Raw genomic sequence first — 25,743 nt, forward strand, 5'->3', positions numbered from 1 at the left:
ATTTTAATATATATTTATTGTAAATATAATTTTTTATTTATTAATTTTTTTAATAATTTTCCATTTTAATTAAATTTTATTTTAATTTATATTTATATTTTTAAAAAACTTTTTTGACATTAAATTGTTTTATAAATATTTTTTAAAATATATTAATATACAATTAAATTTATTTTATTCCATCAATCAAACTTATTATAAACTTTTTTTCTCACTTTTTTTTTTCTCAATTCAAACAATTTCAATTTTGTCTTTTTTTTCTTTTTCTCTCTTCTTTTAATTTAGATTAGTTGAGTTAGAAAAGAAAAAATGGATGGATTATGAAACCTATCATTAAATTCAACCTAGGTAAAAAAATAAATAATACTGTTGACTACTTCATCTGATATTAAAAAAGTAATCTACAAAATATGTTGGTGAATATATTATGTTAATTATAAAGAGAAAAAATTAACATAATTAATTATAAGTATTTATATAAAACATCTTAATTTTTAATCTCTCACATTTATATGATTTTATTTCCAAAGTCGAATTTGGAGTATTATGTCGTATAAATAAATTTTTTATTTTATGTAATTTCTTTTAAAATTAGAGATTTATAAGCTCTATATATAAGATAGGTGTATTGCGTAAAAGGTTATCATTTTTTAAGAGTATTTCTGAGAAAACCTGTAGAATATACCAAAAGTATCGCACTAATAGTTTTCATTATAAAAAAACATTACATCCACTTGATAATTATTTTAATAATATAATAATATATATTGATATTTTAATTGATATATTTTAGGCCTATACGAGCAAAGGGAAGTTTGGGCATTGATGATCATACACCCAAAGCTTCGATATTCTGTTTGTGATTCTGAATGGCAGCGCTCTCCTTCATGCTTATTCTCTTTTTTTCTTTTCCATTTCTTGTATCTCTTGGCAGCGCTCAGAAGTACGTATGTGATAAGGGCGGCAACTACACAGCCAACAGCACCTACAGCACCAACCTCAACACCCTTTTATCCACACTCTCTTCCAACACACAAATTGAATACGGTTTCTACAACTTTTCATATGGCCAAAACACTGACACAGTATACGCCATAGGGCTCTGTAGAGGAGATCAACAGCCAGAGCAGTGCCGCAGCTGCCTCAACAATTCCAGAGTCGATCTAACACAGAGGTGTCCAAACCAGAAAAAGGCAATTATGTGGTCCAGTGAATGCATGTTGCGCTACTCTAACGACACAATATTCAATCAAAAGGAAACTTTTCCTCGTTATTACTGGTGGAACACAGCAAAGGTAAGAGAAGTGGATGTGGATCAGTTCAATGAAGTGCTAGGGAACTTAATGAAGAGCCTAAGAGACATAGCTGCATCAGGTGACTCCCGTCGTAAGTATGCTGCGGGAAAAAATACAACTGGTTTAAACTTTCAAAACATATATGGTGTTGTGCAGTGCACCCCTGATTTGTCTCAGCAAGATTGTTATCAATGTTTAGATGGGGCCATCTCGGAGATCCCAAACTGCTGCAATGGCAAGATAGGTGGTAGAGTTCTTAAACCAAGTTGTAATCTTAGATTCGAAAGTAACAGCTTCTACGAAAATACAACTACATTAGACCCAGATCCGGAGGCACCTCCTCCCTCCACCAATACCACTTCCTCCACCAATAACACTTCTTCCACCAATAACACTTCCTCCACCAATACCACTTCCTCACAAGGTACTTCTTTTTCTTCTCAATTTTCCTTTAGCCTTATTATTGCATTTCACCCAAACCTCACTTCATAATCCACTTTTAACACATTTTCTTCTTTCTGGAGTTGTTTTCCTTATTCATCCCATGGAGTTTAAATTATTGCCACTGCCCACTTCCTCTGTAACTAACTTGTAATTAGGAATTTTGGTATTTTACAATTTTTCATCCTTGAAATTTCTTACCGGTCAAAGGATTCTTGTTGCTGCAGAAAGTGACAACACAACAATAATTGTCATTGCCGTAGTTGTGCCAACTGTTGTTGTTCTTTTCCTCATCTGTCTCTTCCTTTACTTAAGGAGGCTAAAGGCAAGAAAAAATCTTCCAGGCAAGTCCAGTTATCAATATATTTTTATGTCCAATTTAATCCTATATATTCATAGTAAATTAGAAACAGACAGACACCCCCGAATGCACCAGTAGCGGTTTCGAAAAACTGACTAGTTTAAATCTGTTTCCCATGTGTAGTTATAGAAGATGATGAAGATGAGGATGAAATTAACATTGTTGAGTCATTGCAATTCAACTTTGACACAATACGAGTTGCTACCGAGGACTTCTCTGATTCTAATAAACTTGGACAAGGTGGATTTGGAGCTGTTTACTGGGTAAGTAATCCTATTGATTCAGACACACGTCATAAAAAATATGCTATAACAGCAGTTAGCAAATTATTTACTATACCTGAGAGAGAGATATTTTCAGGGTAGGCTCTCCAATGGACAGATAATTGCAGTCAAAAGGTTGTCAAGAAATTCCGGGCAAGGAGATACGGAATTTAAGAATGAAGTGGTTTTAGTGGTCAAGCTTCAGCACCGAAATTTAGTTAGGCTACTTGGTTTCTGCTTGGAAGGAAGAGAAAGACTACTTATCTATGAATTTGTTCCCAATAAAAGCCTTGATTACTTCATATTTGGTAACTTTATAACTGCTCTTCTATATTTCACTTCTTGCTCAATAAAACCTAATTATTCAGAGTTAAAACTGTTGGCGGCTATATATGCAGATCCAGCCATGAAAGCACAATTGGATTGGGGAAAGCGCTTCAAAATCATTACAGGTATTGCTCGAGGTCTTCTCTACCTTCACGAAGATTCTCAGCTACGAATTATCCATCGAGATCTCAAAGCAGGCAACATTCTCTTAGACGAAGAGATGAATCCTAAGATAGCAGATTTTGGCACGGCAAGACTGGTTTTAATGGATCAAACTCAAGTAAATACAAACAGAATTGTTGGAACCTAGTAAGTATTACAATATCTTATAGCTTGTTGATGGTTGAGAATTTAATTTCAATCAATCATCGAAGAGAACTTTTATCAATAACTTTTACCAAATCATGCATTAGTAAGTGTTTAGTTTGAATCTCAGGAAGTTGTTAGAATCAACCTGTTTCGTATGGCTGTGATAGCGTAAAAACGTTTAACACTAATTCAGATTTAAAGCTGACAATGCCATTAGAAACTGAAACAGAACGAAAATAATAACCCTGTTCATATTGGTCTGTAGTGGATATATGGCACCGGAGTATGCATTGCACGGACAGTTTTCAGTGAAATCAGATGTCTTCAGTTTTGGTGTACTGATCCTTGAGATTGTAAGCGGGCAGAAAAATGGTGGAATTAGTAATAGAGAGAATATGGATGATCTACTGAGCTTCGTAAGTCTTTCTTTTGTCACTGTTATTTCTTCATCGCCATTTAAAACTATGAAGTGAATCCATGATCATGATGTGATGACAAATTTTTCAGGCTTGGAGAAACTGGAAGGAGGGGAAGGCTATAAATATTGTAGATCCGTCACTGAACAGCAATTCACGGAATGAAATGCTGAGATGCATCCATATTGGTTTACTCTGTGTTCAAGAAAATTTAGTTGACAGACCAAACATGACTAACATTATGCTGATGCTTAACAGCTATTCTCTGAGTCTCCCTATTCCGGCAGAACCAGCATTTTATATGAACAGTAGAACTAGAAGCCTTCCAGAGATGCAGTCATGGGATTATAATTCACGGGAAACAGGATCAAGTGAAGCGATACTTAAATCGGCTCAAGAATCGGAAAATGAAGCTTCAATTACTGAGCTATACCCTCGCTAGATGTTGGATTCATTCATCATCCTTCTTTCTTCTCTTACAACAAAATACAATGTCTTGTAGATGGCAAGATCTAGTTTAAATACATTTTCTTGTAGTCTAATTAATTTATATCTTTAGTTAATATGCAGTTTCATTTTTATTAATTATTGATGTATTTATTAAATGGTCTCTAAATATCCAGAAATATCCCATGTTCGATATTATGATATGTCCGTATAATGATTTACTATGTGGTGGTCAGATAATTAAATGATTTAAATATGACAAATTAATGTCTGAAAATATTTAAACACAACAATAATCAAGAATAAAATATTCCTGCTGCATAGGGATGGAAGAAGTGTATATTTATTTAGTTTTTCACTGACTTATCACATGCGAAAAAGGACGGTTCTCGGAGTTTACGACAAGAAAATACGTTTTAAAATAACTCGACACCAATAAAATAAAATAGAATATTTTTAATGTACAATTTTAAATAAATTTATTTTTTAATTTAAAATATCAATATATATTATTATATCATTAACAATAGTGGTCAATAATTTCTTTGATTTCGTATTATTTATTTTTAATTTCGATTTCATACTATATCTATGGAAGCCTTTAATTTTTATGTTTTATTTACTGAATTAATATTTACATTCTATAATTTAAAGGAAAAACAGTGGTTCAATCAAATAATGCATTTTTTAATTCAATTTAAGTGATTTTGTATTATGCAGTCAAGATTACGAACTTTGAACGAAGGTGGTGGGAGTCAACGGCGACTGAAGTGAGTAAAGACAGAAAAGGAAACAAACACTACCAAAAAAATAAGCTGTTTTGAATGGGAGAACCAAGACTTTTTCTTTTGTCTAGAAATTACAAATATAAATTAATGGTAAAATAAACTTAACATTTGAAAAGCCCATTTTATTATTTTCTTTATTAGTAATTGGCTATTGTGACATGTCTTACTAAAAATATTATTATATTTGTCTTAATTATGTTTAAGTTGATCAAATTTGGATGAATATGAATATGGTTTTGATACCAACTGTTTTTAAAAATCTCAAATTTAAAAATTTACTGTTTTAGTTCTTTAAATTTATTGTTTAGAAACTTGAAATATTTTTTAGAAAATTTAAACAATGAAATAGTTTTTTAAAAAATTGAAAAACTTAAATCAGATTTATTTCAAAATTTAAAGACTAAAAATATAAGTAAAGTTAAATTTTAATGTTTAAAAAAAGTGCATCGAACTTTTTTTATGTTTTTCATATCTCCTTCGTCCAACTATTCATTCAAGGATTTTTGAAAAAGTCTACACTAAATGTCATCCATAATTTTATTTTTATATATAACTTTTACTTTAATAGTAATGTAATCTTAATGAATTTTACTTTAAATTAACACTACAAGAACATCATGAAATAGAAACCAATTTTTAGAAACCTAAATAATTAGTTGCAATAGAAGACTATTTTAGAAACTAAAAAAATAGTTTCTAAATTAGTTTATAATATTGTTAAATAGTTTTTAAATTGGTATCTAATTAGCAATCAAGGTTTTAACTATCAATTATTTAGTTTCTAAATTTGGTAGCAAAAATCTTGGTTGCTAATTAGATACCAATTTATAAACAATCTAACAATTATAAAAACTAATTTATAAATATTTTTTTTAAGTTTCTAAAATGATTTCTAATTTAATTACTATTGCAACTAATTATTTTAATCTCTACTGATTTTTATATTGATTTTTATTTCATAATTTTATTGTAGTGTAATTTTATCTTAATTATAAAAAAAAAGACATATCTTAATGTAAATAATTTATTTTGATAATTTTTCTTTAATTTTCTTTTGGTTTACCGTTTTTCCTGTAATTTTTTTATCTGCAAAAAATTAATAAAATAAAATGAGATACTTAAATATTAAAAAGTGTCCCAAATTTTATACATAACAAGTTCTAGTTAAAACAAACAACAATAACATAAAAGAGTTAAGGTTTAAAGCACTTAACACTAAAGGGGTTAAACTAAAGAGGAATCTCAATCCAAAGAACTTGATCTGCACATAAACCAGCAGAAAAACAGACCACTGTAATTAGCAGTTACTGGAAAGACGCGAAATAAGAAATCCCTCCCATCCCTTTTCATCTTGACAGAGCCAGCTGCATCTTAAAGCATCATAAAATGGCAAGAAGGAGACCCCAGCCTCTACTGCTAGATAGATTCCATAGCCTCTTACTTCGTACTTCATGTCATAATCACTACTTTAATCCTGCTAAATTCTTGATTTCACCTTGGAACTACCTCAGCTGCCATCAAGTTTATCTATAACAGCAGCAACCACTGAGTGAACTAGTCGCACCAGCATTTCAGCGTGTAGTACCCTGCATCCCTGCAATTTGATTATGTTGTACCCGCATAAACAAGACTGTTCTTACTAAGATGCTCGTCACCCTATTCTTGTGCGTCCTTGGAAGCAAATCTTTCAAAGCATTTGTAATAGGCGTTGCCATCAAAGCAAACTTGGATATGGGATTAACCAAGGTAGTGTATATTGCTAATTTTGAGCTAACTTTGTCCAGAGAGGCAGGTTTAATGTTACTTGTCATTCAACCTTATCACCAAACATTAAATAACCAATTATAGCCATGGATGCATAACCCACAGTGGTTATGATAAAACATACAAGCAGGACGTTAGAGAACTGATGTTTGTTTGTCATAGAATTGTACAATGTGGGAAACAGAGGATGTGCACAGTAACAAAATGCATACAAGCTAACAGCTGTGGGGAGAACATTCCAATTCACGAGAGTTCCTTTCTGCTGAAAACCAACTCCATCAACTGTTGCAGTCCATATTATTGAAAGGATGATGACAGCAGAAGCAAAGACTCCACTTGCAGATAAATAAGAGAGTAGACTCAAGTTATCCAACCAAACTGTGGGCAAGATGATAAGGGCAACCATTATCACAAAGAATTGCTTCCCACCAATTGCTAAGCCACCTATAGTTCCTTAAGTTTATTTTCATGTAATAAAAAAAGTTAAATACTGAAAGCAAAATTGCCTATTTTTTGAGTTTGACTGTTTTTTCTGTTGTTTAATGTAAAGTGTCTTCTTTCAGTCATTGGAAGGGAATAAACGTCACCTTGTATGTAGAATTTATAGAGTGGATTTTGTTAAACAAAAACTCATTATTTTTCTATATTTTGAATTGATTTAGATGAAAATTTATTTCAAAGTATGTTGCTTTGTTTACAAATGTAAACGGAATGAACCATATACAAATGAAGTGCCTTGTATGTTGCTTCGAAAAAAACCAAGTAATTAGGTGTTGAAACTTGACCCCTTTGAATATAATCACTTGTTTTTTGAATTTGTCATCTCCTTCTGCGGAGTGGGTGAGAATTAACGCAGATTTGAAAGAAAGTATACACTTTGCAATTAATGTTTTACAGTTTAAACACAAAAGAGACCATCCTCTTGTTTTGGTATTTCTACCTGCTCCTCACCGCTTAGAAATATTAGAAAATGTCAAACTTTCATGCGCGTGCTCATGCACAATATCACATTTTTGCCATCCATCTAAAGATAACCAAATGAAAAAATTATTACCATTAATTTCTCCATGTATTAGCCTCATTATCGCTATGTTTAATCAAATTATCTCGAAAATGAAAAATTAATTCGTAGTGAAAAAGCTGTTAAATTAGTTTATTATATCATAAATATTTTATAAGATTATTTATCAAGTTATTAGTTGACAAATATAAATGATAGAAATTGATGTATTAATTTTAAATTTTAAAAAAAATTCAAACCAATTTCTTTTATTAAATGTTTTAGTTTCAATCATTTTTTATGTTATGTAATTTACTATTCATCTTAAGTTATATTTTAAAATATTCCCTTCAATCAAATTTTAAATAAAATAAACATCATATATTTAAGTATATTTCATACTTCCAACAATATGATTAATATAAGGTTGAAATTAACCATGTAATCTAGCAATGATTTAGCTGATAACACCCCGAAAAGATAAAATTAAACATACACTAAGGCTAAATTGTATTTGTATTCACCGAGATCAGAACCAACGAGTAACAAAATACTCATGAGCAAACACTATATACCTCCTTTAACAGAACCAATAGCCAAAAACAGAACCAAACAACACAAGTTTTACTAGCTTACAGATAGCATGTATTTATATTTAATATGTGATGGAAAAATAATGTTTTTTTTCCTTTTTATTATAAAAATAAAAATACGACTAGTGTAATTTTTTTATATTAAGTGTATAAAAATTATACCCGCTTTATAAAAAAATAAGTACAACATATTTAAAAGCATAAATATATCTAAATGTGCTAGACTATCTAATCTGTTATATAATTCCTACCATGTTTGATGGATGGTTTCATTAGACCGTCTAATCTCTTAATGTTTGTTGAGTTATGAATTATTTTGTAAAACTCTGTAGAGTTTGCCTTGTAGTGAAAAACATTGTTTACATGTCTTTCTCGTTAATTTAGATGTGTTTCGTGTGTGTTATAACAATATTTGCATTAAAAATGAAACCTTATTTTTTTTTTTTTTTTGATCAGCAATAAATAAATAAAATTAAGAGGGATACTTCAATAGAATTTAATGAAACCTTATACCTTCAATAGAAGTTAACTTTTGAGTTTAACCTTAGTGAGAATTGGTTAAGAGAGGAATCATTAAGTTGTAATTTTTATGGTATAGTAAATTTATCTGTAGACGTGGATTAAAGTTAAATAATATTACAACCGAACCATGTTAACTTTTTTTTTTATGATTCTCTCTTCTTCCTCGCTTACTGTTTAACTTCAACAATCTAGTTTTGTGATTTTTCTGTTATTGTTTCTATTTGTGTGACAAACGTTTTGTATTGAATTTGATTGAGTTATTTTCTTATAAATGGTTTAGTGAGCATGAAATTTTAATCATTGTAACTTTGTCAAGAAATTCACCATTCTAAATGATTTTGGATTGTGCCGGTTGAAGATGAAACTTTTCTAGTTTAACAAGGTCTCTTTAAAGTTTTGGATGATGAATCTAGGTTTGTTGTATCCATGGCGGGGAAGGACAAGATAACATTGTTAGAGAGAGACAAGTCTTGAAAGAAAAGACTACAACAAAATTATAGACAAAAATTGAAAACTTCTGCATGGGAAAGTTATTGGTGAATATTCTATACCTAAAACAAGCCTCCTATTCATTCATATAAGATAAGTTGCGAAGAAGTTATTATAGAACATCATCATGATTTCAACAAGTTGATTACTTGTTATTTCTAGATATTTTAGAGAACATTTACTAAATACATCAATCATTAATAAAAATAAAATTGTATATTAATTAAAGATATAAATTAATTTGACGACAAGAAAATCATTAATAAGCTAAATGATGGTCATATATCAGGTTCCGATCTAAGGTAGGAAAAAAAAAAGTATACGACATTGTATTTTGGTGTAAGAGAAGAAACATGAACGATGAATATCATCTAGCGAGGGTATAGCTCAGTAATTGAAGCTTCATTTTCCGATTCTTGAGCCGATTTAAGTATCGGTTCACTTGATCCTGTTTCCCGTGAATTATAATCCCATGACTGCATCTCTGGAAGGCTTCTAGTTCTACTGTTCATATAAAATGCTGGTTCTGCCGGAATAGGGAGACTCAGAGAATAGCTGTTAAGCATCAGCATAATGTTAGTCATGTTTGGTCTGTCAACTAAATTTTCTTGAACACAGAGTAAACCAATATGGATGCATCTCAGCATTTCATTCCGTGAATTGCTGTTCAGTGACGGATCTACAATATTTATAGCCTTCCCCTCCTTCCAGTTTCTCCAAGCCTGCAAAATTTGTCATCAGATTATGGATTCACTTCAACATTGATGTTTTGGTGCATGTAATCTTCTAATCCCTAGATATAATGGTGATGAAGAAATAACAGTGACAAAAGAAAGACTTACGAAGCTTAGTAGATCTTCCATATTCTCTCCATTATTAATTCCACTGTTTTTCTGGCCGCTTACAATCTCAAGAATCAGTACACCAAAACTGAAGACGTCTGATTTCACTGAAAAATGTCCTTGCATTGCATACTCCGGTGCCATATATCCACTACAGACCAATACTGACAGGATTAATATTTTCGTTCTATTTCAGTTACAAATGCCATTGACAGCTTTAAATCTGAATTAGTATTAAAAAAAAATTACACTATTACAGCCATACAAAACAGATTGATTCTAACAACTACCTGAGATTCAAACTCTTGAAAAAGTTACTAATTCATGATTGGGTGAAAATTAATGATAAAAGTTCTCTTCAATGGTTGATTGAAATTAAACTCTCAACCATCAACAAGTTATAACATATTGTAATACTTACTAGGTTCCAACAATTCTACTTGTATTTGCTTGAGTTTGATCCATTAAAACCAGTCTTGCCATGCCAAAATCTGCTATCTTAGGATTCATCTCTTGGTCTAAGAGAATGTTGCTTGCTTTGAGATCTCGATGGATAATTCGTAGCTGAGAATCTTCGTGAAGGTAGAGAAGACCTCGAGCAATACCTCTAATGATTTTGTAACGCTTTTCCCAATCTAATTGTGCTTTCATGGCTGGATCTGCATATAGCCGCCAACAGTTTTAACGTTATGAATAATTAGGTGTGTGTTTAGCAAGATGTGAAATATAGAACAGCAGTCATAGAAGGTACCAAATATGAAATAATCAAGGCTTTTATTGGGAACAAATTCGTAGACAAGTAGTCTTTCTCTTCCTTCCAAGCAGAAACCAAGTAGCCTAACTAAATTTCGGTGCTGAAGCTTGACCACTAAAACCACTTCATTCTTAAATTCCGTATCTCCTTGCCCGGAATTTCTTGACAGCCTTTTGACTGCAATTATCTCTCCATTGGGAAGTTTACCCTGAAAATATCTCTTTCTCAGGTATAGTAAATAATTTGCTAACTGCTGTTATAGCATGTTTTGATGATGTGTGTCTGAATTGAACAGCGTTACTTACCCGGTAAACAGCTCCAAATCCACCTTGTCCAAGTTTATTAGAATCAGAGAAGTCTGCTGTAGCAACTCGTATTGTGTCAAAATTGAATTGCAATGACTCAACAATTTTAATTTCACCTTCATCTTCATCGGCATCTTCCTCTTCTTCTTTAACTTCACGTGGGAAACAGATTTAAACTAGTTAGTTTTTCGAATAGAAGAACAATACCGCTGTCGGTGGTGCATTCGGGGGTGTTTGTCTGCTTCTAATTTACTTTGACTATATAGGATTAAATTGGACATAAAAATATATTGATAACTGGACTTGCCTGGAAGATTTTTTCTTGCCTTTAGCCTCCTTAAGTAAAGGAAGAGACAAATGAGGAAAAGAACAACGACAACAGTTGGCACCACTACGGCAATGACAATTATTGTTGTGTTGTCACTTTCTGCAGAAACAATAATCCTTTGCCCGGTAAGACATTTCAAGGATGAAGAATTGTAAAATACCAAAATGCCTAATAATTGCAAGTTAATTACAGAGGAAGTGGGCAGCGGGATGAATAAGGAAAACAAAACTCCAGAAAGAAGAAAATGTGTTAAAAGTGGATTATGAAGTGAGGTTTGGGCGAAATGCAATAATTAGGCTATAGGAAAATTGAGAAGAAAAAGAAGTACCTTGTGAGGAAGTGGTATTGGTGGAGGGAGGAGGTGCCTCCGGATCTGGGTCTAATGTAGTTGTAGCTCCGTAGAAGCTATAAGTTTCGAATCTAATATTACAACTTGGTCTAAGAACTCTACCACCTACCTTTCCATTGCAGCAGGTTGGGATCTCTGAGATAACCCCATCTAAGCATTGAGTACACTCCTGCTGAGACAAATCAGGGGTGCACTGCACAAGCCCATATATGGTTTGAAAATTTAAACCAGTTGCATTTTCCGCTGTAGCATACTTACGACGGGAGTCACCTGATGCAGCTGTGTCTTTTAGGCTCTTCATTAAGTTCCCGAGCACTTCATTGAACTGAGTCGCGTCTGTTGCATTTGCTGTGTTCCACATGTAATAACGAGGAGAAGTTTCCATTTGATGGAATATTGTGTAGTTAGAGTAGCGCAACATGCATTGATCGGACCACATGATTGCCTTCTTCTGGTTTGGACACCTCTCTGTTAGATCGACTCTGGAATTGTTGAGGCAGCTGCGGCACTCCTCTGGCTGTTGATCTCCTCTACAGAGCCCTATGGCGTATACTGTGTCAGTGTTTTGGCCATATGAAAAGTTGTAAAAACCGTATTCAATTTGTGTGTTGGAAGAGAGAGTGGACAAGAGGGTGTTGAGGTTGGTGCTGTAGGTGCTGTTGGCTGTGTAGTTGCCGTGGCCGTCGTCACATAAAATTTTCTGGGCGCTGCCTAGAGATATAAATTTAAGAAATGGAAAAGAAAGAAAGAGAATAAGCATGTAGGAGACGGCTGCCATTCTGATATTTGTGTGGGTAATCAGATTCAGAATCACAAAGAGAATATTGAAGCTTTGGGTGTATGATCATCAATGCCCAAACTTCCCTTCAGTCATATTTATAAAACATACTATTCATTTCTAATTTTGCTTCCATACGATATCTATGGCTGTCTTTGATTTTTATTCTCTATTTATTGAATAAATGTTTACATACTATAATTTAATCAGTGGTTCGATCAATTAATGCATTTTTTAATTAGGCCGTCAAGATTACGAAATTTGAAGGAAGGTGATGCCAGAGTCAACGGCGACCGAAGTGCGTAGAGACAAAAGAGGAAACAGGAACAAATAAATACTTTTCTTCTGTTTAGAAATTAGAAATATAAATTAATAGTAAAATAAACTCAACATTTAAAAAGCCCATTCCTATTATTTTCTTTATTAGTAATTCGCTATGGTAACAAGTGTCACTAAAAATAAAAAATATTATTATATTTTTTTAATTATGTTTTACTTTATCAAATTTTGATGAATATAGTTTTGATCCCAATTTTTTAAAAAATTCTCAAATATAAAAATATAGTGTTTTAGTTCTTTAAATTTATTATTTAAAAATAAAATTAATTTTAAATTTTAAATTTAGTTTTCAGAAACTTGAAATATTTTTAAAAAAAAAATTTAAGGACTAAAATATTTTTTCAAAAATTAAAAAACTTAAATGAGATTTATTTCAAATTTTAAAGACTAAAAATATAATTAAAGTTAAATTTTAGTGTTTAAAAGAAAACATAATTCTTTTGATGTTTTTAATATCTCTTTTGTCCAACTATTCGTTCAAGGATTTAAAGAAATTTATATTTTTTAAAAATATAATTTTATTAGTAAAATTATATAATATTGAAGCATCAAAATGAAGGAGCTTTTCACAAATTTTATTTAGTAAAATAAAAAGTAATTTATAATATTCTACACTAACGATATAACTAGGTTTTACAAAATGCATATATTGTTTTATGATTAAAAAATATCCAAAAATACATATACTTTGTAAATTATAATTACTCAATTTATTTTTACATTATAAAAAAATAGTAGAAACAGAATTCTTACATTTGTGTATCCGCATTCTTATTATTATTCATATCTTTCACACAAAAATTCTATAAGAAACACGATCTCCTTTCAAAATTCTAATTTACCAAAATCAAACATATATAAGTAATTCAACTACTCCAACTCCACGAATAAAGAGAAATAGCAATGAATTGAAGTTTAATCCTTAAATCCCTCACCACTTCAATCTTCTTCCATCTCTGATCCAAAAAACAATGGATGTGCTAAAATATGTGGTATCGTTGAGTTTCTCTCATTCTCCTCTCCTCTTCAATTTATTCAACTGTGAGCAACGCAATAGAGATCTCGATCGATCTTTCTCTTAAAAGATTTGTTCACCCAGGTTCAAAGAGATTTGTGGTGTGGACTACATATGGTACAACTCATTGTTTTAAATTCTATTGGAGTGGAATGGAGCAGACAAGAGTGAGTGAATATGAAAATTATTTCTTTGATATGTAAGTTTTGGGTGTGGTAACCGAACGAGAATGTGCTCTCTCTTTTTACTGTTGTTGTCTTCTTCTTATTATTGATATTAATATTCATATTTTTTTCATTTTATAATTTATTTATTTATTTTAATATTATAATTTTTTCTTTAATTAAATTAAAAAAATAATTAAACTCAAATTACTTTTCCAATTTAATTCTAACAACGTAATAAATCTTAAAATTATTTCAATTCCCTATAACCTTCTTTTATATTTTCATTTTTTTTCATTGCTTTTAATTCCCATCAAGAACTATACGAATCCAAATTTGTATGTAAAAATCCGTATATAATGCTCACTTTACATACAGATCTGGATCTGTAAATCGGTATGTAACACTTACTTTACGTACGGATCTGGATCCGTATGTAATGTTCACTTTATATACGGATCTGAATCCGTATGTAAAAATCTGTATGTAACGCTCATTTTACATACGGATCCAAATCTGTATGTAAAAATTCATATGTAATGCTCACTTTACATGCGAATCTGAATCCGTATGTAATAATCGATATGTAAATAACAAATTTCTTGTAGTGTTAGGACACCTTCTTAACATCACTTTAAAACGTTCCCAAGCTTCACAAAAAGGTTCATCTGACCCTTGCTTGAATGTGGAGATATCATACTTAACTTTGATATATCGAGAAAGTGGGAAGAACCTATATAGGAATTTCTCTTCTACATCGTTCCAGCTACTTAAACTCTGGTTTGGATGAGACTTTAACTATTCTTTTGCTTTGTCTGCCAGTGAGAAAGGAAATAGACGCAAATAAAAAAATTCAATATCATTTTCCTCAAAGCCCATGGTCTTAACCAACTCATAGAATGTGGAAAGATGAGTATAAGGGTCTTCATGATCCATTACAGTGAATTTTTGAGTGTTGATTAAGCTAAGAAAAGTTTGCTTCATTTCTAATGATTTGGTGGCAGAAGGCATGGCTATGCTGCAGAAATGCCTCGGTCCTTGTTGCATGGCTTAGTCTCTCAATGTTCTTCTAGGTGGATTTTGTCTATTATCAGTCATTTGTAACTTTGTTTGATTGTGTGAGTTGAAAGTGTTAGAAAATTCCTCCTTTTGCTTGTCCTTCCTTCTTCTTTTCTTTCTCTTCTTACTCTAACTTCTTCTAACTGTCTTCTCAATTTATGGGTCAAATTCCAATTGAACTTCAGGAACCTATCCTCGTAATAGCATATATCTAAGACAACTCAAGCAAGGATTAGCACAGGATAAAAGAATAAGATCTACACAAGTGTCTATTCACAAAGAAAACAAACTATTCACAATACTTATACTTTAGAAATTCTTAAAAGAAATTGTTCCTCGACAATGGTGCCAAAAACTTGTTGATTTATCCCGACAAGTATACTGAATCAATTGTAATATAGTATTACTTAAAGTACGAATGTCGAAATCACAGGGAACAATTTTAATTAAGATGTTCTGTTATAAAACTCATCAAGTATAGAAAATGACTTTGAGAACTTTTTCATAACCAAATTAACACTTTTACCATAAATAACTCAAAGTTTAAGATGTGATTCAACAAGTAACGAAACTAACTTATCAAATATAGATAAAAAATACTTGGGATTGAATTGCGTCTATCTCAATCATCGGTATCTTGGAATAATACAATATATAATACTAAAAAAATACTTATTCTTTATGCTTAATTTAAATTCATTCACCTTGATTCCTCACCGATGAAATTCAGAAGATAATTTCTCAAATATTGATTCCTCAGATATCTAACAAATCATCTTGCTTTATGAAAAAAAATTATGATGCAATTAATAACCTGAAATTTATTCCTAGCATTACAAGTTATCAAATATTTTCGTCTATTTCAGATCCTTAAAAATACTTTCCAGTTAAATTTAAGGATCAAAATCAAGACTCCATTTATCAAATAGAATCCAACAATAAGCATGAAACGAAAATACCAAGAACAAGTAGAAAAGAGAATATTATATATATATATATATATCACCAAGAATACATTTGACCAGAGTAGATTACATTCAATCTCAAGTTTGAAAGCACTTAGCCGCTCATGATAGCTCCTTCAATCTTCATTCTTGATCTGGATTGCATAAGAAGGGCTAATCTGAGCAAGTTCTTCTCCTAAGAAGAGAGTTTTCTTCTTCTTCTTCTTCTTCTCTCACTAATTTCTTCCAATCTCTTTCATCTTCTTTTCCATCGCCTTTGCTTTAACTCTGTTCCATAATTTATTTAATGAAATTTAGCTCAAGCGAGCCAATCTAGTTTAGGCTAGATCATTCAGTGCTATTTTAGCTTGGACGAGCAATTCTAGCCTGAGCTAGATTAATACTCCACCATTAATTTAATCTGGATAATTTTAGCCTGAGTTAAATCTTCTAGCTTGAGCGAGATGTTTCCTTTAAATTTTCCTTCTTTACTCCTTCTTGTGATCCATTTAAGTCTTTGCTTTCTTCCTTTTAATGCTTCATATTCATATGAAATTTACACAAAAATTGAGATTAAATTTCTTCATTTGTTTCCCGGTTCAAAATATATAATTGGGTTCAATAATTCTCAGATTAAAGTAATTTTCTGACATTAAGCAACAATTAAGTTCCAAAGTATTCTATTTTCTCAATTATAAATACTACACATTGGCACTTGTCATGTGTGTGTTATAACAATATTTGCATTAAAAATAAGACCTTGTACCTTCAATAGAAGTCAACTTCTGAGTTTAACTTGAGTGAGGGTTGGCTAAGAGAGAAACCGCTAAGTTGTAATTTTCATTCCCCTGTGGATGTTGATTGAAGTTCGTTAATACTATAATCGAACTACGTTAACTTTTTCTTCTCTTCTTCCTCAATTATTGTTTAACTTTAATAGTCTAGTTTTATGATTTCTCTCTTATTGTTTCTATTTGCATGGCAAACATTTTGCATCGAATTTTATTGAACTATTTCCTTATAAACTGCTTTGGTGAGCGTGAAACTTCGGTCATCGTGATTTTGTTGAGAAATTCATCACTCTAAATGATTTCGGATTGTGGCGGTTGAACATGCAAACTTTTCCAGTTTAACAAGGTCTCTTTAAAGTTTTGGAAGGTGAATATATGTTTGTTGTATCCATGGCGGAGAAAGACAAGATAACATTGTTAGAGAGAAGTCACAATGGAATTGTTCTTAGCCTTAATGATAAGGTGTTGAGATAAATCTCGAAAGAGAAGACTACAACAAAATTATGGACAAAGCTTAGAACTTGTACATGGCAAAGTTCTATACCTAAAACAAGCATTGTACTCATCCTAGACTAAAACAAGTTGATCCTTGTTCTTTCTAGATATTTTAGAGAGCATTTCCTAAATACATCAATAAATAATAAAAAAAAAATTGCATATTAATTAAAGATGGTCATATATCAGGTTCCAATCTAAGGTAGGCAAAAATAATGTATTTAAACAAGATTTGTCACTATAAGATATTGTATTTTGGTGTAAGAGAAGAAACATGAATGATGAATATCATCTAATGAGGGTATAGCTCAGTAATTGAAGCTTCATTTTCTGATTCTTGAGCCAATTTAAGTATCGGTTCACTTGATCATGCTTCCCGTGAATTATACTCCCATGACTGCATCTATGGAAGGATTCTAGTTCTACTGTTCATATAAAATGCTGGTTCTGTAGGAATCGGGAGACTCAGAGAATAACTGTTAAGCATCAACATAATGTTAGTCATGGTAGGTGAAATGCAATAATAAGGCTAAAGGAAAATTGAGAAGAAAAAGAAGTACCTTGTAACAGAGTTGACGTGAGTCTATGGGATCGGTAGAGCAAACCTGCTGAAGCTTAGCAAGGAGTCGAAGAAAGAAACCCTAATTAGCAAGAGAGAAACAAGAAGCGAGTGATAGAGAAACCCTAATGTAGTATTGAAAAGAACAGAGATAGAGAAGGGCAACAGTGTGAAAAATAGAAGAAGAAAAGAGAATGAAAGTCAATTCTGATATTATTATCTGATATCTCATAACAGTACACGTAGAATATATGGTGCTGGAAAGAGTAAAAACAGAAAGCCTACAGAAAGCCTAAAAACAGAAAAAGCCCAAATATGCATGGGCCCAATAAAAACAGAGCATATACTTTATCACCCCCCCTCAAGCTGGGAGTATAAGTTCCTCATTCCCAGCTTGGATTGAAGCACGTTGAAGGTGGAAGGAGGTAAAGGCTTGGTGAAGATATCTGCTGTTTGCATGGAGGAAGGGATGGGGAGTAGTCTGATCAGGCCAGCTTTTAGTTTTTCCCTAACAAGATGGCAGTCGATTTCTATGTGCTTGGTTCGTTCGTGGAATACTTGATTGGAAGCAATTTGTATGGCTGACTAGTTATCACAGTAAAGTGTGGCGGGTTGAATAAGAGGAATGTGGAGATCATTGAGCAGATAGAATAACCATTGTATCTCGCAAGTGGTTGCTGCGAGAGTTATATACTCAGCTTCAGATGAACTTTTGGATACAGTCTGTTGCTTTTTCGATTTCCAGGAAATGAGAGAGTCACCAAGGTAAATAGAGAAACCAGTAACTGATTTTCTGGTCTCAGTACAAGCTGCCCAGTCGGAATCACTGTAAGCCTTGAGCTGGGTTGTGCTTGCTGCTGAAAGAAAAATCCCATTACCAGGTGCATTCTTGAGGTATCTAAGAATAGGAAAAACTGCTTGATGATGAACTGTGGTGGGTGCAGAAACAAATTGACTGAGCTTGTTCACACTAAAGGCAATGTCAGGCCTTGTGTTTGTCAAATAGATAAGGCGTCCTAGCAATCTTCGGTAAGAGGAAGACTCTGCAGCATCAAGAGGAACACCTTGAGTGCTAGATGGAGGTGAAGAATGAACCATGGGTGTTGGAACAGGTGCACATCCAAGCATTCCTGTTTCATGAAGAAGGTCCATGGTATATTTGCGTTGTGAAAGATGAATTCCAGTGCTGTTTCTGGCAACTTCCAGACCAAGGAAGAAAGTGAGATCGCACAAATTCTGTATTTTAAACTGTTGATGCAGCAGATTGGTGATGTGGGTGATTTCCTCAGTATTATTCCCGGTGAGAACAATGTCATCAACATACACAAGAAGAGCAGTTATCACTACAAGAAAATCATGAAATAGAAACCAATTTTTAGAGACCAAAATAATTAGTTGCAATAGTAACTAAATTAAAGACCATTTTAGAAACTAAAACAAAAATTGGTTTCTAAATTAGTTTCTATTATTGTTAAATAGTTTCTAAATTGGTATCTAATTAGCAACCACGGTTTTAGAAACCAAAATTAGAAACTAAATAATTAGTAGTTAAAACCTTGGTTGGTAATTAGATACTAATTTAGAAACTATTTGACAATAATAGAAACTAATTTAGAAACCAATTTTTGTTTTAGTTTCTAAAATGGTCTCTAATTTAGTTATTATTGTAACTAATTATTTTGGTCTCTAAAAATTGGTTTCTATTTCATGATTTTCTTGTAGTGTATGTGATGATCAGTAGTTTTTAAGAATAATGAGTTATCAGCAACAGATATAATATAGCCATTATTAAGTAAAAAACTGGATAATTTTGCGTACCATTGTCTGTCAGCCTGACGTAGACCATAGAGGGAGAGTTGCAGTTTGCAGACAAAATTTGAATTAGGAACAGCAATTCCAGGTGGTGGCTTCATGTAGACCTCTTCAAGTAACTCTCCATGAAGAAAAGTGTTGTTAACATCTAGCTGTTTGAGATTCCAGTTATAAGATGCAGCTAGTGCAAGTAACAAGCGCAGGGTGGTCAACTTTGCTACAGGGGCAAATGTGTCAAGGAAGTCGAGACCTTCAAGTTGTGCGTAACCCTTGGCAACGAGGCGTGCTTTGTAACGATCAATCGTGCCATCAGATTTGTGTTTTAGTTTGTAAATCCATCGACATCCAATTGCTTTCTTTCCCGATGGCAGAGGCATAAGAATCCATGTATGATTGGTCGAGAGAGCTTCCAATTCGTCCGTCATAGCCTTTTTCCAGCAGTCATGTTTGGAAGCATCCTCGTAGTTTTTGGTTCAGTAAAAGAGGAAAAGGAAGCAATAAGACTTTTAAAATTAGGAGATAAATCAGAATATGACACAAAGTTGTTAATGGGATATTTAGAACTTACACTGTTTGTAGATGGCAGATCAGTATTGAAATCCTGAAGGTAAGCTGGAGGTCTCTTGACCCTGGATGATCTCCTTGGTGGAGTAGTATTCATATTTCCAGTGGGTATAATGAGCTCAGTAGCAGTATTGCAATTATCAGGAAAAAAAATCATAGTTTGAATTATAAGACTGTGGAAGAGGCAGAGACAAATTGTTGGGACTATCATTTTTATCATCTTTCAAATTGTATGGAAAGATATTTTCATAAAAGACAATATGTCTTGAGATCTCAATGTTATGATTTCTAAGATTAAGAAAAAGGTAACCTTTAGTATGAGGTTGAAAACCTAAAAAAATACCTGACACGGATCTGTCATCAAATTTCTTTCTATGAGAAGTAATGGTGCTAGAGTAACAAAGACAACCGAAAACACGCAAAGAAGAAATATCATAAAGAGAGCCATGTAACTTTTCATAAGGAGTCATGTTTTGCAATAAAGGGGTTGGAATACAATTAATGAGTAAAACAGCATGCAAAACAGAAAATTGCCAAAATATGGGGGGTAAATGGGCTTGAAAAAGCAAAGCACGTGTAACATTAAGAATATGCTGGTGTTTATGTTCGGCAATACCGTTTTGTTCCGGTGTCTCAACACAAGTTTTTTGATGTATTATGCCTTTAGAAGAAAACAAATTAGTCATGGCAAACTCAACACCATTATCAGAGCGTATAGTTCTTACAGTGGTGTTAAAATGGTTTTCAACATAAGATAAAAAAACTAATTATGTGTGTTCTAACTTCAGATTTTGTGCACATAGGGATTACCCAAGTATAACAAGAAAAATCGTCCACAATAGTTAAAAAATATCGAAAACCATGCATGGAAGTAATAGAACAAGGGCCCCAATTATCCATATGTAAAAGATCAAAGATATTAGAAGTATTGGAATGACTTAAAGGGAAAGAGAGTTTTCTTTGCTTTGCTCTATGGCAAGTATCACACAAATAAGGTTTTTGAACAGAAATACAAGGGTATATAGATCTCAAAACATGCAGTCTTTCATTAGAAAGATGTCCCAGTCTATTGTGCCACACATTAACATTCTTAGAAACACAATGAATAGAAGGAATGTATCTGTTTGTCAGATTTCTTTGAAAGATAGAAGGATGAAAAATATACAAGCCATTTTTGGCCTCAACTATACCAATCTTCTCTTTCGTTAAATTGTCCTGTATCACACAATCCTTAGATGAGAAAATCAAATGACAGTTCAAATTTAAAGCAAGTTTGGATGCAAAAACAAGATTGAAGGTAAACTCAAGCACATATAGAACATCAGTAAGGTAAAGTTTATTACTAAAAGTCACTATTCCAGAACAACTAGTATAAAACTGATGACCATTCGGCAAACTAATCAGGACAGGTTTTATAATTTTATATGATGTAAAGTCAGATAAGCAAGTACAAACATGATCAGTTGCTCCTGAATCTAGTATCCAAGAACCTTTAACAGTAGTATAGAGATTAGAGAAAATGGCATTACCCGTTGAAGAACCCTTTTGATCTTTATTGACAGCGAAAGAGCCCACTTGATTCAACTGTACAGGGGGCTGGTTCGCAACACTATTGATGGAGTTTTGTTTGATCAGCGCTGATAAAACTTGATATTGTTGGGTGATAAGTGTCTAATTTCAGTAATATTTCATATTAAAATATAGGCACTTATGAGGATTTATTGCTAATTTACATATAAAATAATCCCTAATTTATGAATTTATACCTTTTTACATTTTTTATGATCTTTATTTGAATAAGAGTATTTTATTCCCAAATTTGGTGTTAATTGCAGATTTCTAAGGAAGATTGGAGATTTGGATTAAAGATGAATGATTTGAGCTAAAAAGATAAAGATAGAAGGTCCCAGAATGGAAAAAGATGCAAAGGAAGATTGTGCCTTTTTTTTATGTTTTATCATTTAGCCCATTAGCGCGACACAATAAACAACCTAACCCTAGAAAACTAGGATAAATAGAGGGCTAGAGGCTCAACCTTAGTGCGCCAGATTGAGAGGAAAACACCATAGAGTGAATTGTAACCCAATTGGGAGAATGGAAGGTGATAGAAGTATGCGTGGCTAATTCTACCCTTTGGGATTGGGAGTAATCTGCTCAAACTCTTATGTATTGAGGTGATATTTTATATATTAATATTCAGTTCTTGATTGATTATTGGTATTGTTGTTTTACTTTTAATTCTCCGTGACAAATTGAGAATCTTAAATCTGACCGGGAGGTATTTTTAGGGTTCGGACCTAAACAACAATGCTTAACATATTTGAGTGCTAGGAATAGACTTAAAATGTTAATTGCTATTAAACGTCTAAGCTTCGTTCTAAGTTGTTCTTATAATTATGCGAGGGATCGATAGTTAGGGGACATTCTTAAGGATTTTATATGCGAGGAATCGATATAAATGATTTTTATACGGGCATCAATTTCAATCGAAGAACTTAATATTGACATGCTAATCAAAATACTTGAGAGTGAGAGAGATGAAACTAATCCTTATTTTTCCAATTGAAACAACTAATTCTTTGTTTGTTTTCTTATTGATCAGTGCCAATACAATTAATTCAAAACTCTTTTAATTGTTCTGTTTTTATATTTAGCGATTATTGTACTCGATAATTCACTGTTCCTTGTGGGATCGATATCCGTCCTTAGGGACAATTATTACTTTTGACAAACGCGGTGCACTTGCCGTAAAAAGTCATCAAGTTTTTGGCGCCGTTGCCGGGGAACAGATTTGATTTGTTGAGTATAATTTCCTAAATATTGTAAATATTTTATTTTTATTTTTATTTTTTTGTTTGTTTTGATTTTGTTTATTTTATTAAAATTAGATTTGATTTTATTTTATTATAGATTTGCTGTTTTAAAAAAAAGAAAGTTGTTGATTTTATATTATTTTCTTTTCTTTTCTTTACGTTATTTAATTTAGTTTATTTTTATTTTATTTTGTTTTGATTTTGATTTTGTTTTATTATATTTTATTTTAGTTTTTTTTAGGATTAGTTTACGTAGTTTTATTTTTATTTATTTGTTTTAATTATTATTTTTTACTAGTCTTAAGTTTTATTTTTACGTAAGCTAGTTAGAAATTTTGTTAGTTGTTTACAATTATATTTTTCAGTTTTATTCTTGTTTAGCTTTATTTTATTTATTATTTTATTCCTAGTATTTATTTTTTATTTTTATGTACGTTATTTCTTGTTTTTATGTTTTCTTTTATTCTGTTTTTAGTTTTGGTTTTATCTGTATATATTGTTTTTAATATTTTTGTTATTTTTCTCTTAACGTCATTTTAGTGTTTTATTTTTATTTTATTTTGCAGATTTTATTTTTATTTTTTTTTATTTTTTTTATTTTTTTTTAAAAAAAAATACTCTGTTTTTTTTTTTCTCACTAATATGTTTTAGGAAGAAAGCAACATGGCAGAAGAGCAAGCACCACCTCCTAAGAGGACACTTGGAGATTATGTCATGTACCAAGGACCAAGGCATTATTCTAGTATCGCAATACCTGCTACCGCTAAGGCCTTGAAAATAAATCCTAATTTTCTCACTATCATCATTACTCATCAATTCAAAGCAATGGATCATGAGGATCCATGTTCACATTTGTCTACATTTTATGAATTGGTGGGAACAATGGGCTTTCAATCAAGTGATCTTGAAAATGCTTATATGCGTTTGTTTTCTTTGTCATTGGCAGGAAAGGCTAAGGATTGGCTCAGATCATTTCCAAATCAGAGTCTCACTAGTTGGAAGGAGGTAGAGGAAAAATTCCTGCAAAGATTTTTTCCAATTTCTCGCTACATCAAAGCAAAGTCTGAAATTTCTGTGTTCAGACAAGGAGTAGATGAATCATTCTGTGAGACATGGGAAAGATTTAAAATGTTACTTAGAAAATGCCCAAATCATGGGTTTGAAGATATTGCTCAACTGAGCATATTTCTCTCCGGTCTCAGATCTGACACAAAGATGCTCCTAGATGCTGCAGCTGGCGGCACAACGATGACTCTTGATGTAGAACAAGCGACAAGGATTATTGCTGCATTGGCGTCAACTGATTATCAATCCCAACATGATAAACAAAATACTCAGAAGGAAGGTTCGTTAGAAGATGCACTCTTGGCTCAAAATAAAATTCTGACACAACAGATTGAGCAACTAACCGCACAAATGGCTAAATTGTCCCAACAGTTATATGTTGTGCATTCATCTCAAAGCCAGAGTCACTCAATCATGTGTGATTTTTGTGGAGGTGATCATCCTAATGGACACTGTTCTTATCTGAACAATTCACCTGAAGTTGAGGATCCATTCATGCTTGAAAGAATGAGTAAAGTTGAAGAAGCCCTAACAAAGCTTGTGATAATGGAAGAAAATAGCATGGCAACAATCAGGAATATAGAGATCCAAATGGGAAAAGTGGCCAAACAATTTGAAGAAATACAAAGTGGTCAGTTTTTAGTTGACAACCAAACCAACCCAAAAGAGCATTGCAATAAGGTAATAGCTGAAAAAGAAGATGAGACTGAGGAGTTAGAGAGAGAAATGAAAAGAAGTGAGGAAGAAAAAATTAAAAATAATGAGAGAAGTGTTCTTGAAAAAGATTTATCATATCCTCATCCTCCTTCAAAAATAGAGAAGGACAGAAAATTCTTTGACAAATTGCTCCCTAGGAATTATTTTGCAGGAAATCTGAAGCAAGATTCAACATTTGAGAGATTTCTAAAGAATAGGAGCTATATTGAAGAGAGAAATAAAGAGTTGGAGGCTAGATGCAGTGTCATGACTCAAAGGAACTTGCTTCAAAATTCTAAGAACTTGAGAGGTTTTAATCTTCCCGTGTCTATAGGTGCTTTATCTGTGGACAAGGCTGCACTGTATTTAGGCGATTTGGAGGTTCAACCCACCAAGATGCAGTTGGCAAAAAGATCCATCAAAGATCCTTATGGTGTGGTTGAAGATGTTCTTGTAACGAGGAAGAATGCATACAACATGATGCAACAAAGAGAGTTGTCCATCTTGAAATAAACAGGCGTCAAGCTAGATGACGTTAAACGAGCGCTTACTGGGAGGCAACCCAGTCCACATTTTAGTTTTATGTTGTTACCTTTGTTTATTTTATTTTTCAAAAAATAAAAATATAAAAAAATCAATCTTGTATGCCTCCTAATCATTTTGCAGGTTATGTATTTTGACCTGAGGACAGGTTCTATTATTCAGGGGGGCAGATCCAGTAAATGAAGCAAGACTGTAGATAAAGATTTTAACAAAAAGCTGGATGACTTCTTAAGAAGAGAGGATTGAGCAAAAATATGGTTTTATCTTTCTAATTCTCTTTTCTTTTCAAATTATTTGAATTTTGTCTTATTTTATTTATTTTATTTTTCAGTTATTTTGTTTTCTGTTTATTTGCTTATTTGTTTAGTTTGTTTTTATTGCTTATTTTAAATAAATTTTCTGGTTTGGTAGTTTGGTAATTTAAGTCTTGAATTATCTTTCTTGACTAAATTTCAGTTTTAATTTGTTTGTTTTCTAGTTTTTTTTTTCTTTTCAAATTAAAAAGAACTAGAA

The 25,743-nt window shown here is 32.1% G+C and overlaps 2 protein-coding genes and 2 pseudogenes across 5 annotated transcripts in view; 1 reads left to right on the plus strand and 3 right to left on the minus strand.

The window, feature by feature from the left end:
• LOC137827527 (cysteine-rich receptor-like protein kinase 29) overlaps window positions 1–25,743 on the minus strand; it is a 35,639-nt gene that overhangs the window by 4,139 nt on the left and 5,757 nt on the right. The window contains exons 1-7 of one of the 3 annotated variants that reach the window (XM_068633705.1): window positions 11,573–12,540; window positions 11,224–11,343; window positions 10,917–11,068; window positions 10,609–10,819; window positions 10,279–10,516; window positions 9,858–10,008; window positions 9,213–9,737 (exon numbers count right to left, since the gene is read on the minus strand). In XM_068633705.1, the coding sequence (XP_068489806.1) occupies window positions 9,387–9,737; window positions 9,858–10,008; window positions 10,279–10,516; window positions 10,609–10,819; window positions 10,917–11,068; window positions 11,224–11,343; window positions 11,573–12,371 (2,022 nt within the window). In that variant the 5' untranslated portion in view covers window positions 12,372–12,540 and the 3' untranslated portion in view covers window positions 9,213–9,386. Of the gene's footprint in view, window positions 1–9,212; window positions 9,738–9,857; window positions 10,009–10,278; window positions 10,517–10,608; window positions 10,820–10,916; window positions 11,069–11,223; window positions 11,344–11,572; window positions 12,541–25,743 lie in introns of those variants that run through there. The other 2 variants (XM_068633703.1, XM_068633704.1) reach the window with 2 other exon arrangements.
• Window positions 792–4,057, plus strand: LOC137827522 (cysteine-rich receptor-like protein kinase 29). Of its 2 annotated transcripts, XM_068633694.1 has the most exons (7): window positions 792–1,719; window positions 1,964–2,080; window positions 2,221–2,360; window positions 2,458–2,668; window positions 2,759–2,996; window positions 3,262–3,412; window positions 3,504–4,057. In XM_068633694.1, the coding sequence occupies exons 1-7, from the start codon at window positions 870–872 to the stop codon at window positions 3,852–3,854; spliced, it is 2,058 nt and encodes a 685-aa protein (XP_068489795.1). In that variant the 5' UTR covers window positions 792–869; the 3' UTR covers window positions 3,855–4,057. The 2 variants fall into 2 exon arrangements, with proteins under 2 accessions (XP_068489795.1, XP_068489794.1); XM_068633693.1 differs by having other exon boundaries at window positions 811–1,719; window positions 2,458–2,996.
• LOC137830609 (amino acid transporter AVT1I-like) lies at window positions 6,088–7,493 on the minus strand (annotated as a pseudogene).
• On the minus strand, window positions 23,981–24,086 carry LOC137830779 (small nucleolar RNA R71; annotated as a pseudogene).

This window comes from Phaseolus vulgaris, chromosome 7 (genome assembly GCF_000499845.2).
Source record: "Phaseolus vulgaris cultivar G19833 chromosome 7, P. vulgaris v2.0, whole genome shotgun sequence".
Classification (NCBI taxonomy): Eukaryota; Viridiplantae; Streptophyta; class Magnoliopsida; order Fabales; family Fabaceae; genus Phaseolus; species Phaseolus vulgaris.

Excerpts from the sequence above, each read along its gene's own strand:
- LOC137827522 (XM_068633693.1), top strand. The coding sequence starts at position 870 with ATGGCAGCGCTCTCCTTCATGCTTATTCTCTTTTTTTCTTTTCCATTT. Across the intron at positions 1,720-1,963 it reads CAATACCACTTCCTCACAAG|AAAGTGACAACACAACAATA; the intron begins GTACTTCTTTTT and ends TTGTTGCTGCAG. Across the intron at positions 2,081-2,220 it reads GGCAAGAAAAAATCTTCCAG|TTATAGAAGATGATGAAGAT; the intron begins GCAAGTCCAGTT and ends TCCCATGTGTAG.